This window comes from Hyla sarda, chromosome 7, assembly GCF_029499605.1.
Source record: "Hyla sarda isolate aHylSar1 chromosome 7, aHylSar1.hap1, whole genome shotgun sequence".
In the NCBI taxonomy this organism is placed as follows: Eukaryota; Metazoa; Chordata; class Amphibia; order Anura; family Hylidae; genus Hyla; species Hyla sarda.
Window position 1 is genome coordinate 118,951,033 of NC_079195.1, and position 14,366 is coordinate 118,965,398.

Sequence of the window (14,366 nt, forward strand, 5' to 3'; positions counted from 1 at the left end):
CGCGACACTGCCGCGCGACGATCTCCGTCAGCGATCGTCGCTGGAGCCTCGGAAGGGTAAGTGAACTTCTTCGCCGGTCCCCTTCAGCTGTTTAGTTTTGCAACAGCTGGAGGACTACAGTTTACAGACCACACACCAGTGGTCTGCAAACTGTGGCCCTCCAGCTGTTGCAAAACTACAACACCCAGCATGCCCTGACAGCCAAAGCCTATGGCTCTCAGGGCAGGAGCCCGGGCTGACATTACAGTGCAGCCGCCCGGGCTCCTCACACGGCCTCCCCGCTACCCCCCCCCCCCCCCCCTTGTCTCCCGCCCGCGCCGCTCAGCTCCCGCTGCTCCAAGACTACAACTCCCAGCGTGTCCTCACTGTAAGGCCATGCTGGGACTTGTAGTCTTGCAACAGCAGACAGATGGGAGTTGCATGGCGCTGGCAGGTGAGGGGGGGGGGGATGTAAATCACTGTAGTGTCCCGGTAGCGCAGTGAGGGTAGCGGGGAGAAAGTATGTCGGAGCCCGGGCGGCAGTAGCTTTTCCTGCTCCATGTTGGAGCTGGAGTAAATTTAGTCAATTTTTACGGCCGTTGCGACAGTTTATTGCGCAACTGCGACTGTCTCAGTTAATAAATTCCTGACCACTGCAAGTCAAAACTGAAAACTTGCGTAAATTAAGCGGGAAAAAAAAATTTGACTTTCTAGCTCTTGCTAGGGAAAGTCGCACAATTTATAGGGTAGGCGCAATTGCGACAATTTTGCGCCAAAAATAGTCAGAAAAAAATGACTAAACCCCTTAGTAAATGCCCCCCAATATGCGTATTTTTAGCATGGCCTCAGCAAGTGAAGTCTGCACCTTTCCCCCCCCCCCCCAAAAAAAGTGGGGTGTGGTTTTGGCAACTGCTGCAAGCCCAGATATATGCAGCAGCAGCTGGTATTGCCTGTGAGGCCATGCATATTTAGGAGGATTTACCAACATATAGGGATGCTTAAGTTGTTTGATGCTATATAAGCTCCCATGACCACCCCCCCCCCCAAAAAAAAAAAAAAAACATATACAGTACTAAGTAAAAACATTTTTTAGATTAAACAAAGTAGAGACAAATAAAAACATAGCAAAGTACATAGAAATACCATGTCATTAACCCCTTAACGACAATGGATGAAAATGTACTTCATGGTGACCTTCATGATGCACCATGACGTACATTTACGCGCCGCCATGATCGCAAGCTCCGGAGCGGTGCTCTCGTCATGCGCGGCAGGTCCCGCCTGCTGTCAGCAGCCAGGGACCCGCCAGTAGTGGCGGACATCCGCGACCGTGCGGATGTCCGCCATTAACCCCTCAGATGCCGTGATCAATACAGATCACGGCATCTGCGGCAGTGCGGTACTGCCGCGGGGATCCGATCCTCCAGCATGGCAGCAGGAGGTCCCCTCACCTTGCTCCGGCTGTCTCCCAGGGTCTTCTGCTCTGGTCTGAGATCAAGCAGACCAGAGCAGAAGATCACCGATAATACTGATCAGTGCTATGTCCTATACATAGCACTGAACAGTATTAGCAATCAAATTATTGCTGTGAATATTCCCCTATGGGGACATAAAAAGTGTAAAAAAAAAAAAGTAAAAAAATGTAAAGTAAAAAAATTAGAAAAATCCCCTCCCCCAATAAAAAGTTAAACATCCGTTTTTCCCATTTCCCCCCCAAAAAGTGTAAATTGTAAATGCTAAATTGCGGTTTTCTTTTCAATTTTCCCACATAAATAATATTTGTCTGGTTGTGCCGTACATTTTATGGTAAAATAAGTGATGTAATTACAAAGTACAATTGGTGACACAAAAATCAAGCCCTCATATGGGTCTGTGGATGGAAATATAAGAGAGTTATGATTTTTAGAAGGTGAGGAGGAAAAAACGAAAATGAAAAAAAATAAAATTGGCCTGGTCCTTAAGGCCAAAACTGGCCTGGTCCTTAAGGGGTTGAAGGGGTACTCCACTGGAAACCATTTTTTTTTTTAAATCAACGGGTGCCAGAAAGTTAAACAGATTTGTACATTAAACATTTGAGAGAGCATGGAAAATAAGCGGCACTCACCACAACCAGCTAGCGACAACTTCTTTATTTCTTAGGCGTGCAGTAAAACATGCAGGTGCAGGGAGACAAGGACGCCGGGGAATCCGGCTGACTGGTCACAGCCGTATCGTGCTTCCGCACTTCGTCAGAACCGTGCGGAAGCACGATACGGCTGTGACCAGTCAGCCGGATTCCCCGGCGTCCTTGTCTCCCTGCACCTGCATGTTTTACTGCACGCCTAAGAAATAAAGAAGTTGTCGCTAGCTGGTTGTGGTGAGTGCCGCTTATTTTCCATGCTCTCTCAAATGTTTGATCCATGATTCTGTCCTGGCTGAGCACCCCACAAGCAGCGACACACATACACACCTGTTCCATCAAGAGCGAATATCAGGCTGCATGGTTGGCTGTGCCGAACGCTGTTTCTCACTACAAGCAGATTTGTACATTACTTCTATTAAAAAATCTTAATCCTTCCAGTACTTATCAGCTGCTGTTATGATCCACAGGAAGTTATTTTCTTTTTGAATTTCCTTTCTGTCTGACCACAGTGCTCTCTGCTGACACCTCTGTCCATTTTAGGAAATGTCCAGAGTAGGAGCAAATCCCTATAGAAAACCTATCCTGCTCTGGACAGTTCCGAAAATGGACAGAGGTGTCAGCATAAAGCACTGTGCTCAGGCAGAAAGGAAATTCAAAAAGAAAAGAACTTCCTGTGGATCAAAACAGCAGCTGATACATACTGGAAGGATTAAGATTTTTAATAGATGTCATTTACAAATCTGTTTAACTTTCTGGCACCAGTTGATTTAAAACATTTTTTTTTCCAGTGGAGTACCCCTTTAATAAAAACATTCAAAATGAGATATCACTTTGCATAACACAATATACACACATATGTGTGTGTAAGGAAGTTACTTTTTCTTTGTTACTGGATGTCTGTATTATAAAACAACACTGACTGAGATCAGAAGAACACCATGTTGGCCTATGCCAGGTGAATGGATCACTTTGGATGCTTTTGACACATGCGCTGCGATCGCCAAATACCAAATAGACATTGCAAACACTTTTTGATTTATGAATCTGTTATGTTACTTCTCCTAGTGGATCAGTTAACAAGTTATGTTTATATGTCATCCAGTAATAACAAACAGATGCGCTTTACCATGGGAATAATAAACATTTTAGATATATCATTTAGTGACCAAAAACTTTCTGGGTCAATTTCAACCAGTATTTTCATTTGTCCTGTAAGTCCTACACTAATTCATGAAAACAGTAAACCCCTGAGTGCAGAACTTTGCTGCTATGGAAACTGGAAGGCCTGGCTGACAAATTCAATTTTAATGGTAGTTCGCAATTAGCTTCAAAATGTCAAACATTTCTCCAGCAGCCTCTACACAGATACACTGGCAATATACTGAATATACTGAAAACATTCAATCCCATACAAATGTCTACTTAACCACTGCATTGCTGACCTCCAGTGTAGCAATCTATGCATATTTACAGTAAAAACATAACAATACAAAACAAAACATTTTGTTGCATTTACCAAACAAAACCTAACTTAACCCCACAATGTAAATAAACCCGTAGTGCCTTGGCTGTGCTCTGTTATTTTCCTTGCTTGCTGCTCACATGTATTGTTTTCTAGATTTTTGCTTTTTTCTTGGTTATTATTCTTTCATGTTAAGTTGGTATAGAAATAGTCAGGGTTACAATTATTATGCAGTCTTTCATATAAAGCTAAATCTTCTATAGGCAGTACACCCATTTCTGAAAAAAACAGGGTTTCATCTTGTTCTTTCATCAGAAACCAAAAATAATGAAAGGTTTAACAAGGTAATTAAGACTTACTTAAAGTTGTATTCAGCACTGTTTAACCCCCTGGGAACACGGGGCATGCAGTCATGGGCATAAATGTTGGCACCCCTGAAACTTTTCAAGAAAATGAAGTATTTCTCACAGAAAAGGATTGCAGCAACACATGTTTTGCTATACACATGTTTGTTCCCTTTGTGTGTATTGGAACTAAACCAAAAAAGGGAGGAAAAAAGCAAATTGGACATAATGTCACACCAAACTCCCAAAAATGGTCTGGACAAAATTATTGGCAGCCTTAACTTGATATTTGGTTGCACACCCTTTGGAAAAAATAACTGAAATCAGTGGCTTCCTATAACCATCAATAAACTTCTTACACCTCTCATCCGGAATGTTGGACCACTCTTTCTTTGCAAACTGCTCCAGGTCTCTCTTATTGGAAGGGTGACTTTTCCCAACAGCAATTTTAAGATCTCTCCACAGGTGTTCAATGGGATTTAGACCTGGACTCATTGCTGGCCACTTCAGAACGCTCCAGCTCTTTGTTGCCATCCATTTCTGGGTGCTTTTTGATGTATGTTTGGGGTCATTGTCCTGCTGAAAGACCCAAGATCTCGGATGCAAACCCAGTTTCTGACACTGGGCTGTAAAATGCGACACAAAATCCATTGGTAATCCTCAGATTTCATTATGCCTTGCACACATTCAAGACACCCAGTGCCAGAGGCAGCAAAACAACCCCAAAACATCATTGAACCTCCACCATATTTCACTGTAGGTACTGTGTTCTTTTCTTTGTAGGCCTCATTATGTTTTCATTCAAATGTTGACAGATAATTTGCGCTGACACTGATGCTCCCTGAGCCAGCAGGACAGCTTGAATATCTTTGGAACTTGTTTGGGGCTGCTTATCCACCATCCGGACTATCCTGCGTTAACACCTTTCATCAATTTTTCTCTTCTGTCCACGCCCAGGGAGATTAGCTACAGTGCCATGGGTTGCAAACTTCTTGATAATGTTGAACACTGTGGACAAAGGCAAATCTAGATCTCTGGAGATGGACTTGTAACCTTGAGATTGTTGATATTTTTCCACAGTTTTGGTTCTCAAGTCCTTAGACAGTTCTCTTCTCCATTTTCTTTTGTCCATGCTTAGTGTGGCACATACAGATACACAATGCAAAGATTAAGTGAACTTCTCTCCTTTTTATCTGCTTTCAGGTGTGATTTTTATATTGCCCACACCTGTTACTTGCCCCAAGTGAGTTTAAAGGAGCATCCCATGCTTGAAACAATCTTATTTATCCACAATTTTTAAAGGGTGCCAATAATTTTGTGCAGCCCATTTTTGGAGTTTGGTGTGACATTATGTCCAATTTGCTCTTTTTCCTCCCTTTTTTGGTTTATTTCCAGTACACATAAAGGGAATAAACATGTGTATAGCAAAACATGCGTTACTGCAATCCTTTTCTGTGAGAAATACTTCATTTTCTAGAAAAATTTCAGGGGTGCCAACATTTATGGCCATGACTGTAAATGTATGTGATGGTGCCCTGGTACTGTACTTCACATACCACAATGTACATTTATGCCATACAATTGAAGTGAGGGCAAGGGCTGCATGAGTGGAAATGTCCAAACCATTAAAAATACATAATGTTTATGATGATTTTGTATGATGAACAGCATAAATAATATTTTCATTGAGCCTTACATTTTATGATAAAATGAAAGGTGTCACTACAAAGTACAATTGGCGTTGCTGATGGAAATATAAAACATTCATGCCTCTTAAAAGGCGAAGAGAAAATACAAAGTAGAAACATTTAATTTGGCTGTGTCCCCAAGGCCAAAATCAGCTGTGTCCTTAAAGGGTGAAAATGTGCTTGAAATCATACACACCAAAGTGCATTGCAGCTTGCTTAATATGGGGCTGAGTAGCTGCAGATGAGTATTAGTGCTCATAATAACCCCTATCCACTGCCATAAGTGTCTACAGTGAGCACTCTGCTGGAAAACATTTTTTAAATCAACTGGTGCTGGAAAGTTAAACAGATGTGTAAATTACTTCTATTTAAAAATCTTAAACCTTCCAGTACTTATCAGCTTCTGTATACTACAGATGAAGTTCTTTTCTTTTAGAATTTCCTTTGTTTGACCACAGTGCTCTCTACTGACACCTCTGTCCCTTTTAGAAACTGCCCAGTGTAGGAGCATATAGCAAACCTATGCTGCTCCGGACAGTTCCTGACATGGACAGAGGTGTCAGCCGAGAGCACTGTGGTCAGACAGAAAGAACATTCAAAAAGAAAAGAACTTCCTCTTTAGTATACAGCAGCTGATAAGTACTGGAAGGGTAAAGATTTTTAAATAGAAGTAATTTATAACTTTCTGGCACCAGTTGATAAAAAATTTTTTTTTTCCAGCGAAGTACCCCTTTAAGCATCAGAACTGGACCCTGTATCATTAAATGTGTGGAACTTACCAGAAAAGATGGCATTGGGGTGCACTAAGGTAAAAAAGCAAGCCAGTGGATACAGTGAGATCCTCTGGGCAATGTTTTGCTAGGAAACCTTGGGTCCTGGCATTCATTTGGATATTACTTTGACACATACTAACCACTGAAACACTGTTTCAGACCTTGTACAATACTTTTAGCACTAAAGAAAAAACAAAAGTCAGATGTGTGGTCACAGGCCAAATTACTTTCTTAAAATAGTTTTTTTTTATTCTGCTTGGTTGCCACGGTTTTACTACCCTTACTAATTTCAAAACATTTTATTTTTATATTTTAATACAGATAATGGCAAAATAATAAAATATTTTCAGACTGTTAAGTAAATTAAAGGGATCAATCAATTTAGAGCAAGGTTTGGACTAGCTTATAGAAAGTATAGAGTCAGAGCTTGTGAATTACACTGTATTTGTCATGGCATATAATTGTTTATTTTTGTCCTGTTTATTTCGTATGTAGTGAACCACCTCTTGGCAATCTAGCATCAGATTTTGATTCAGAAATGGACAGCACTGAAAGGCTGGCATTAGGAAGCACAGATACCTTATCAAATGGGCATAAGGCAGATCAAGAAGCTGCAAAACGTTTGGCAAAGAGGCTGTACAATCTGGATGGGTTCAAGAAAGCTGATGTGGCAAGGCACCTGGGGAAGAAGTACGTGTGGGTATTGTAAGAACTATATATAACAAAGACCTGTTATCCAGTATCTGTCATGTGGTGAACTTCAGGACTCCATCTCTGATCAGTGTCGTACTTCAACAATGAGTCACCACCATATTTCTCAGTTTATTGACTTCATGCATGACATGACATTCCAAATTGTTATAATTCATGTCACAAGTTTCCATATGAAAAGTTTCGTTTTTTGATTTTCATCAAACCACTCTTTGTGACATTTTTTTTTCTATATACAGCAATATCTACATTAAATCCAACAATACTTTAAAAAGTAAAAATTGTCACCATATTACACTTCTTTTACTTGATATAATGGGAATAACAGGTGGGAATTCATTTTAAACAGAGTAAAATTAGAAACTTTTAGGTCCTTTGCTATTTAATCTCTTATCGTTCACATTAACCAATCAGGTCAGTTCAAATACCATTATAAATGAACTAATCTGGTTTCTCCTTTTGGACAAATTTGTTCTCATTAAATTCTTCAAGTATATCGTCTACCTAAAGGGGTACTCTGGTGGAAATTTTTTTTTTTTTAAATCAACTGTTGCCAGAAAGTTAAACAGATTTGTAAATTACTTCTATTTAAAAGTCTTAATCCTTCCAGTACTTATCAGCTGCCGTATACTACAGAGCAAGTTCTTTTCTTTTTGAATTTCTTTTCTGTCTGACCACAGTGCTCTCTGCTGACACCTCTGTCCATGTCAGGAACTGTCCAGAATAGGTGTCAGCAGAGAGCACTGTGGTCAGACACAAAAGAAATTCAAAAAGAAAAGAACTTCCTCTGGAGCATACAGCAGCTGATAAGTACTGGAATGATTAAGATTTTTAAATAGAAGTAATTTACAAATCTGTTTAACCCCTTAAGGACCCAGGGCCCAGAAGACATCCTGTGCAAATGCCCAGGGGGCTCAGGACCCCCCCCCCCCATGTCAGCGAATGCCCCAAATCGCCAGTCAATTCATACCGTCGATCTGCGGCGATTCCGGGTCATACAGGTTTCCTGTGACCCGGAAAATATGGGGATCGGGAGTCCAAGACACCCACAATCCCCCCTGAAGGGATAGGAGTTAGGTGGCAGGGCTGCCACCTCTCCTATTTCTGCTATCGGTCGGTCAGAAGCGACCGACCAATAGCAGATCGGGACAGGGGAGTTAAAGTTCTGTTCCCCCATTCTGCCCACCCACAGTAGTGCGGGCAGAACGGGGGAACTGTCCTGTGATCGGCGCCGGAGGTCCACTTACCATTGGCAGTGGGAGGCGTTGATGTGCGGCTGGCTCCCTGGTGCAGACTACGGAGGCCGTTGAGTTGCCTAGCAACATCTGGAGGGCTACAGTTTGGAGACCACTATACAGTGGTCTCTAAACTGTAGCCCTCCAGATGTTGCAAAACTACAACTCTCAGCATGCCCAGACAGCTGTTTGCTGTCTGGTCATGTTAGATTTGTAGTTTTGCAACATCTGGAGGGCCACAGTTTGGAGATCACTGTGCAGTGGTTTTTAAACAGTGGCCCTCTAAATCGGAGTTGTAGTTTTGCAACAGCTGGGAGTCGTAGTTTTCCAACACTGGTTGGGAAATACTGAGTTAGATAACAGAACTTAACTCAATGTTTTCCAACCATTGTGCCTCCAGCTGTTTCAAAAGTACAACTCCCAGCATGCACCGTCTGCCATTGCATCTTGGGAGTTGTAGTTTTGCAACAGCTGGAGGTTTGCCCCCCCCCCCCCCATGTGAATGTACAGAGTACATTCAAACAGGCAGGTTTATAGTGAGTTTCCTGCTTCAAGTTTGAGCTGCGGCAAATTTTCCGCCGCAGCGCAAACTCCTAATGGGAAACTCACCATAAACCCCCGCCCGTGTGAATGTACCCTAAAAACACTACACTACACTAACACATAATAAATGGTAAAACACTACATATACACCCCCCTTGCACTGTCCCCCCCCCCCAATAAAAATGAAAAACGTATCGTACGGCAGTGTTTCCAAAACGGAGCCTCCAGCTGTTGAAAAACAAGAACTCCCAGCATTTCCGGACAGCCACTGACTGTCCAGGCATGCTGGGAGTTTAGCAACAGCTGGAGGCACCCTGTCTGGGAATCACTGGCGTAGAATACCCCTATGTCCACCCCTATGCAACCCCTAATTTAGTCCTCAAATGCGCATGGCGTTCTCTCACTTTGGAGCCCTGTCGTATTTCAATTAAACAGTTTAGGGCCACATATAGGGCATTTCTGTACTTGGGAGACATTGCGTTCCAAATTTTGGGGGGCTTTTTCTCCTTTTACCCCTTATGAAAAGGAAAAGTTGGGGTCTACACCAGCCTGTTAGTGCAAAAAAATAAAAAATTTTACACTAACATGCTGGTGTTGCCCCATGCTTTTTATTTTCACAAGAGGTAAAAGGAAAAAAGACCCCCAAAATTTGAAACAATTTCTCCTGAGTACGGAAATACCCCATATGTTGGTGTAAAATGCTCTGCGGGCGCACAACAAGGCTCAGGAGTGAGAGCGCACTATGTACATTTGAGGCCTAAATTGGTGCTTTGCATAGGGGTGGCTGATTTTACAGCAGTTCTGACATAAACGCAAAAAAATAAATACCCACATGTGACCCCATTTTGGAACTACACCCCTCACGGAACGTAACAAGGGGTATGGTGAGCCTTAACACCCCACAGATGTTTGACGAATTTTCGTTAACCCCTTAAGGACCAAGTACGTACCGGTACGTCCTTGGTCCTGCTCTCCTGATATAATGCGGGGTTACACGGTAACACGGCATCATATCACGGCGGGCCCAGCATCATAGTAAAGCCGGGACCTGCCGCTAATAGCGCGCAGCGCCGATCACGGCGCCGCGCGCTATTAACCCTTTAGCCGCGCGCTCAGAGCTGAGCCGCGCGACTAAAACCGAAGGTCAAAGCTGCCGGTTAACTCAGTGGGCTGTTTGGGATAGCCGCGGCGAAATCGCGGCATCCCGAACAGCTTACAGAACAGCGGGAGGGCCCCTACCTGCCTCCTCGCTGTCCGATCGCCGAATGACTGCTCAGTGCCTGAGATCCAGGCATGAGCAGTCATGCGGCAGAATCGTCTATCACTGGTTTCCTATGAGAAACCAGTGATCAATGATGAAGATCAGTGTGTGCAGTGTTATAGGTCCCTATGGGACCTATAACACTGCAAAAAAAAAGTTAAAAAAAAAGTGAATAAAGATCATTTAACTCCTCCCCTATTAAAAGTTTGAATCACCCCCCTTTTCCCATAAAAAAAACACAGTGTAAATAAAAATAAAAATAAACATATATGGTATCACCGCGTGTGGAAATGTCCGAATTATAAAAATATATCATTAATTAAACCGCTCGGTCAATGGCGTGCGCGCAAAAAAATTCCAAAGTCCAAAATAGTGCATTTTTGGTCACTTTTTTATATCATTTAAAAATGAATAAAAAGCGATCAATAAGTCCTATCAATGCAAAAATGGTACCGTTAAAAACTTCAGATCACGGCGCAAAAAAATTAGCCCTCATACCACCCCATACACGGAAAAATAAAAAAGTTATAGGGGTCAGAAGATGACAATTTTAAACGTATTAATTTTCCTGCATGTAGTTATGATTTTTTCCAGAAGTCCGACAAAATCAAACCTATATAAGTAGGGTATCATTTTAATCGTATGGACCTACAGAATAAAGATAAGGTGTCATTTTTACCGAAAAATTTACAACGTAGAAACGGAAGCCCCCAAAATTACAAAACGGTGTTTTTTTTTCAATTTTTTTCAATTTTTTCAATTTTGTCGCACAATGATTTTTTTTCCCGATTTTTAGGTGCAAAATTGAAAGAGTTATGATTTTTTAAAGGCAAGGAGCAAAAAACTAAAATGCAAAAACGGAAACCCCCCCGGTCCTTAAGGGGTTAAAGTTGGATGGGAAAACGAAAACATTTTCGAAAAAAAGTGAAAATAGGAAAAAAAGCCTCCCAAAATGTGTAACCCCATTTCTTGTAAGAACATACCCCATATGTAGATGTAAAGTGCTCTGCGGGCGAACTACAATGCTCAGAAGAGAAGGAGTGCCATTGGGCTTTTGGCGAGAAAATTTGTCCGGAATTGAAGGCCACGTGTGTTTACAAAGCCCCCATAGTGCCAGAACAATAGACCCCCCCACACATGTGACCCCATCTTGGAAACTACACCCCTCACGGAATGGTATAAGGGGTACAGGGAGCATTTACGCCCCACAGGTGTCTGACAGATTTTTGGAACAGTATTTGTGAAAATGAAAAATGTAATTTTCCAAAGACCTGTCAAACGCGAGTTGCGTGTAAATGCTCACTGCACCCATTATTAAATTCTGTGAGGGGTGTAGTTTCCAAAATGGGGTCACACGTTTTGGCAGCAAGGGGGGGCTTTGTAAACACATGGCCCCCGACTTCTATTCCTACCAAATTCTCTCTCCAAAAGTTCAATGGCGCTCCTTCTCTTATGAGCAATGTAGTGCTCCAGCAGAGCATTTGACATCCATACTCATTTTGGGGGACAATTTCTCCTATTAGCCCTTTTAAAAATTTGGGGGAAAAACCAGCATTTTAGTGAAAATTTTTTATTTTTCATTCACACATCTGACTTTAAAGAAAAGTCGTCAAACACCTGTGGGGTGTTAAGGCTAACTGTACCCCTTGTTACGTTCTTTGAGGGGTGTAGTTTCCAAAATAGTATGCCATGTGTTTTTTTTCTGTCCTGGCACCATAGGGGCTTCCTAAATGGGACATGCCCCCAAAAACCATTTCAGCAAAATTTGCTTTCCAAAAGCCAAATGTGACTCTTTCTCTTCTCAGCATTGTAGTACGCCTGCAGTGCACTTGACATGCACACATGGGGTATTGTCGGATGTGAAAAAAATGGCCTGGTTCTTAAGGGGTTAATGTTTTGGCACCAGTTGATTTAAAAAAAACTCCTCTGGAGTACCCCTTTAAGGAAGTGATTCAGTCAGCCACTGACAGCAGAAACAGAACCTTTTAACATCTTGATGACATCCCTGCTATTAAATGTCTGGAGGCAGGAGCAGAGAAGGCTGCAAAACTAATAATGACGAAGTGTTAACAGAATGTTAGAAATTAGTCAAAATGTATAACAAATGGAAAAATTTAATTTCACATGGATATAAGTATTCAGGCATTTTGCTATGACATTTAAAATTTAGCCCTGGATCCTCCCATTTCTCTTGATCATCTTTGAGATGTTTCTACACCTTGATTGGGGTCACCTGTGGTAAATTCAGATAATTGGACAGGCTTTAGAAAGACACCGCCCTGTCTTTATATGGTCTCATATGTGACAAAAACCAAGCCATGAGGGAAAAGATATGTCTATAAAGTTCAGAGTTAGGACTGCGTGGAGCCGCAGATCTGGGGAAGGGTACAAAAAAAATCTGTTCACTGAAAGTTCCCAAGAGCACAGTGGCCTCCATAATTTTTAAATGAAAGAAGTTTGGAACAGCGAGGACACTTCCTAGAGAAAATTAAAGGGGTATTCTAGGCCAAAACTTTGTTTTATATATCAACTGGCTCTTGATACTTGATACTTATATCACTGCACTTCAATAAATTAGAGTTACAGTAGTGGGCACAAAATTCCCTGGTCCTTCGTCACAAACCACCACACATCAGCAGAATAAGTGATCATGCTGTGGGGGTATTTTTCAGCCCAGGGACAGGGTTCCTGGTCAGGGTTGAGGGAAAGCTGAATGTTGCAAAGTGCAGGGATATTGTTTAAATAAAACCTGATTCAGAATGCTCTGGACCTCATACTAGGCTAATGGTTTACCTTCAAACAAGACAATGACCCAGAGCACACAGGCAAGACAACACAGGAGGGACTTAAGAACTACTCTGTGGATGTCATTGAGGGGCCCAGTGAGAGCCCTGACCTGAACCCAATCAAACATCTCTGGACAGGCCTGAGAATGGCTGTCCACCAAAGGTCACTATTCAATTTGACAGAACTTGAAAGGATCTGCAGAGAAGAATGGCAGAAAATCCCTAAATCCAGGTGTACCAACCTTGTGGTATCATAGCCAAGAAGAGTGAAGGTTCCTGCCAAAGCAGCTTCAACTAAGTACTGAGTAAAAGGTCTGAATACTTATATCACTGCACTTCAATAAATTAGAGTTACAGTAGTGGGCACAAAATTCCCCGATCCTTCGTCACAAACCACCACACATCAGCAGAATAAGTGAAGTCACAGCATCTACTTATTCGAACACACAACGTGCTTTGAGGCTTTGGAGCCTCTTTCTCAAGTTGCATAGCATGAGACTACACAGGCAGTTTATAGTGGTTGTGTTTGTCTCACAACCTAGCAAGGTGAGCGGTTCTCTGAAAGAGTCTAGAATGATGGGGGAAAACTTCTAAAGTGTATTTTTTTATATACTTATTTCTTACATTTTCTCATCATGTTAAAACTCATGTTTTTTCAACATTTCTCTGTCATGGTCCTTGTAGACCTGTGTATATTATGTAAACATTTCCATGTGACCAATCATTATCTCTTTTAATTTTCAGTAATGAGTTTAGTAAGATGGTTGCAGAAGAGTATCTGAAATTTTTTGTCTTCACCGGAATGACGCTTGATCAAGCACTGAGGTAAATCCTTAAAACATCATTCACATTGCTGCTACTGTGATATGCTACGGATCTTGTGCGCAGAAATCCACTACAAAAAAATCTGCAGCAAGCCTAATCCATGTAAAGATAGTCTTAAAAGGACTGGCCAATTTAGACAAACCCTTTTCCTTAGGCATGTCAACTACCAAACAGCATATTTTGGGGGATACCCTGCAGAGACCCCTAGCAATCAGCTCATATATAGCTAGAGCAGTATTGCTACAGAAAAAAATTAGGAATAACAGAATAACATTGAAATCAATGGTGGTCTGTGTAATGCATGGATCCCAGAGGTTGTCTTACTATAAAGAGGTCTTTGCTGTGGCTTATAAAAGGGAGTTCCAACTGGGGGGACAGCTCCTCTATTACATCAGTGGGCTCCTTCAGACTATATGGAAAGTGGCTGTGGACACATACCTGTTAACTTGGTAAGCAAGGGGCCTGTAAATGAGTAACCTGAAATTGGGATCTCTTATTCTTGACCCAGTTGACAAGGATTATGTACTTGATATTGAGCTGTAATATTTTTTTGTCCATAGTAGTATTTTCAGCCTCTGCTTTAATATAAGAGGCTGATTTATGGTAGTTCTGCACATCTACACATCTTCTATAATCA

General features: G+C 41.8%; 1 protein-coding gene across 3 annotated transcripts in view; it reads left to right on the plus strand.

Moving 5' to 3' along the window:
* Positions 1 to 14,366, plus strand: part of PSD (pleckstrin and Sec7 domain containing) — a 612,742-nt gene that overhangs the window by 338,387 nt on the left and 259,989 nt on the right. For 2 of the 3 annotated variants that reach the window (XM_056530561.1, XM_056530564.1), the window contains 2 exons: positions 6,864 to 7,058; positions 13,649 to 13,729. In XM_056530561.1, coding sequence (XP_056386536.1) covers positions 6,864 to 7,058; positions 13,649 to 13,729 — 276 coding nt within the window. Of the gene's footprint in view, positions 1 to 6,863; positions 7,065 to 13,648; positions 13,730 to 14,366 lie in introns of all 3 variants that reach the window. The other variant, XM_056530562.1, reaches the window with a different exon arrangement.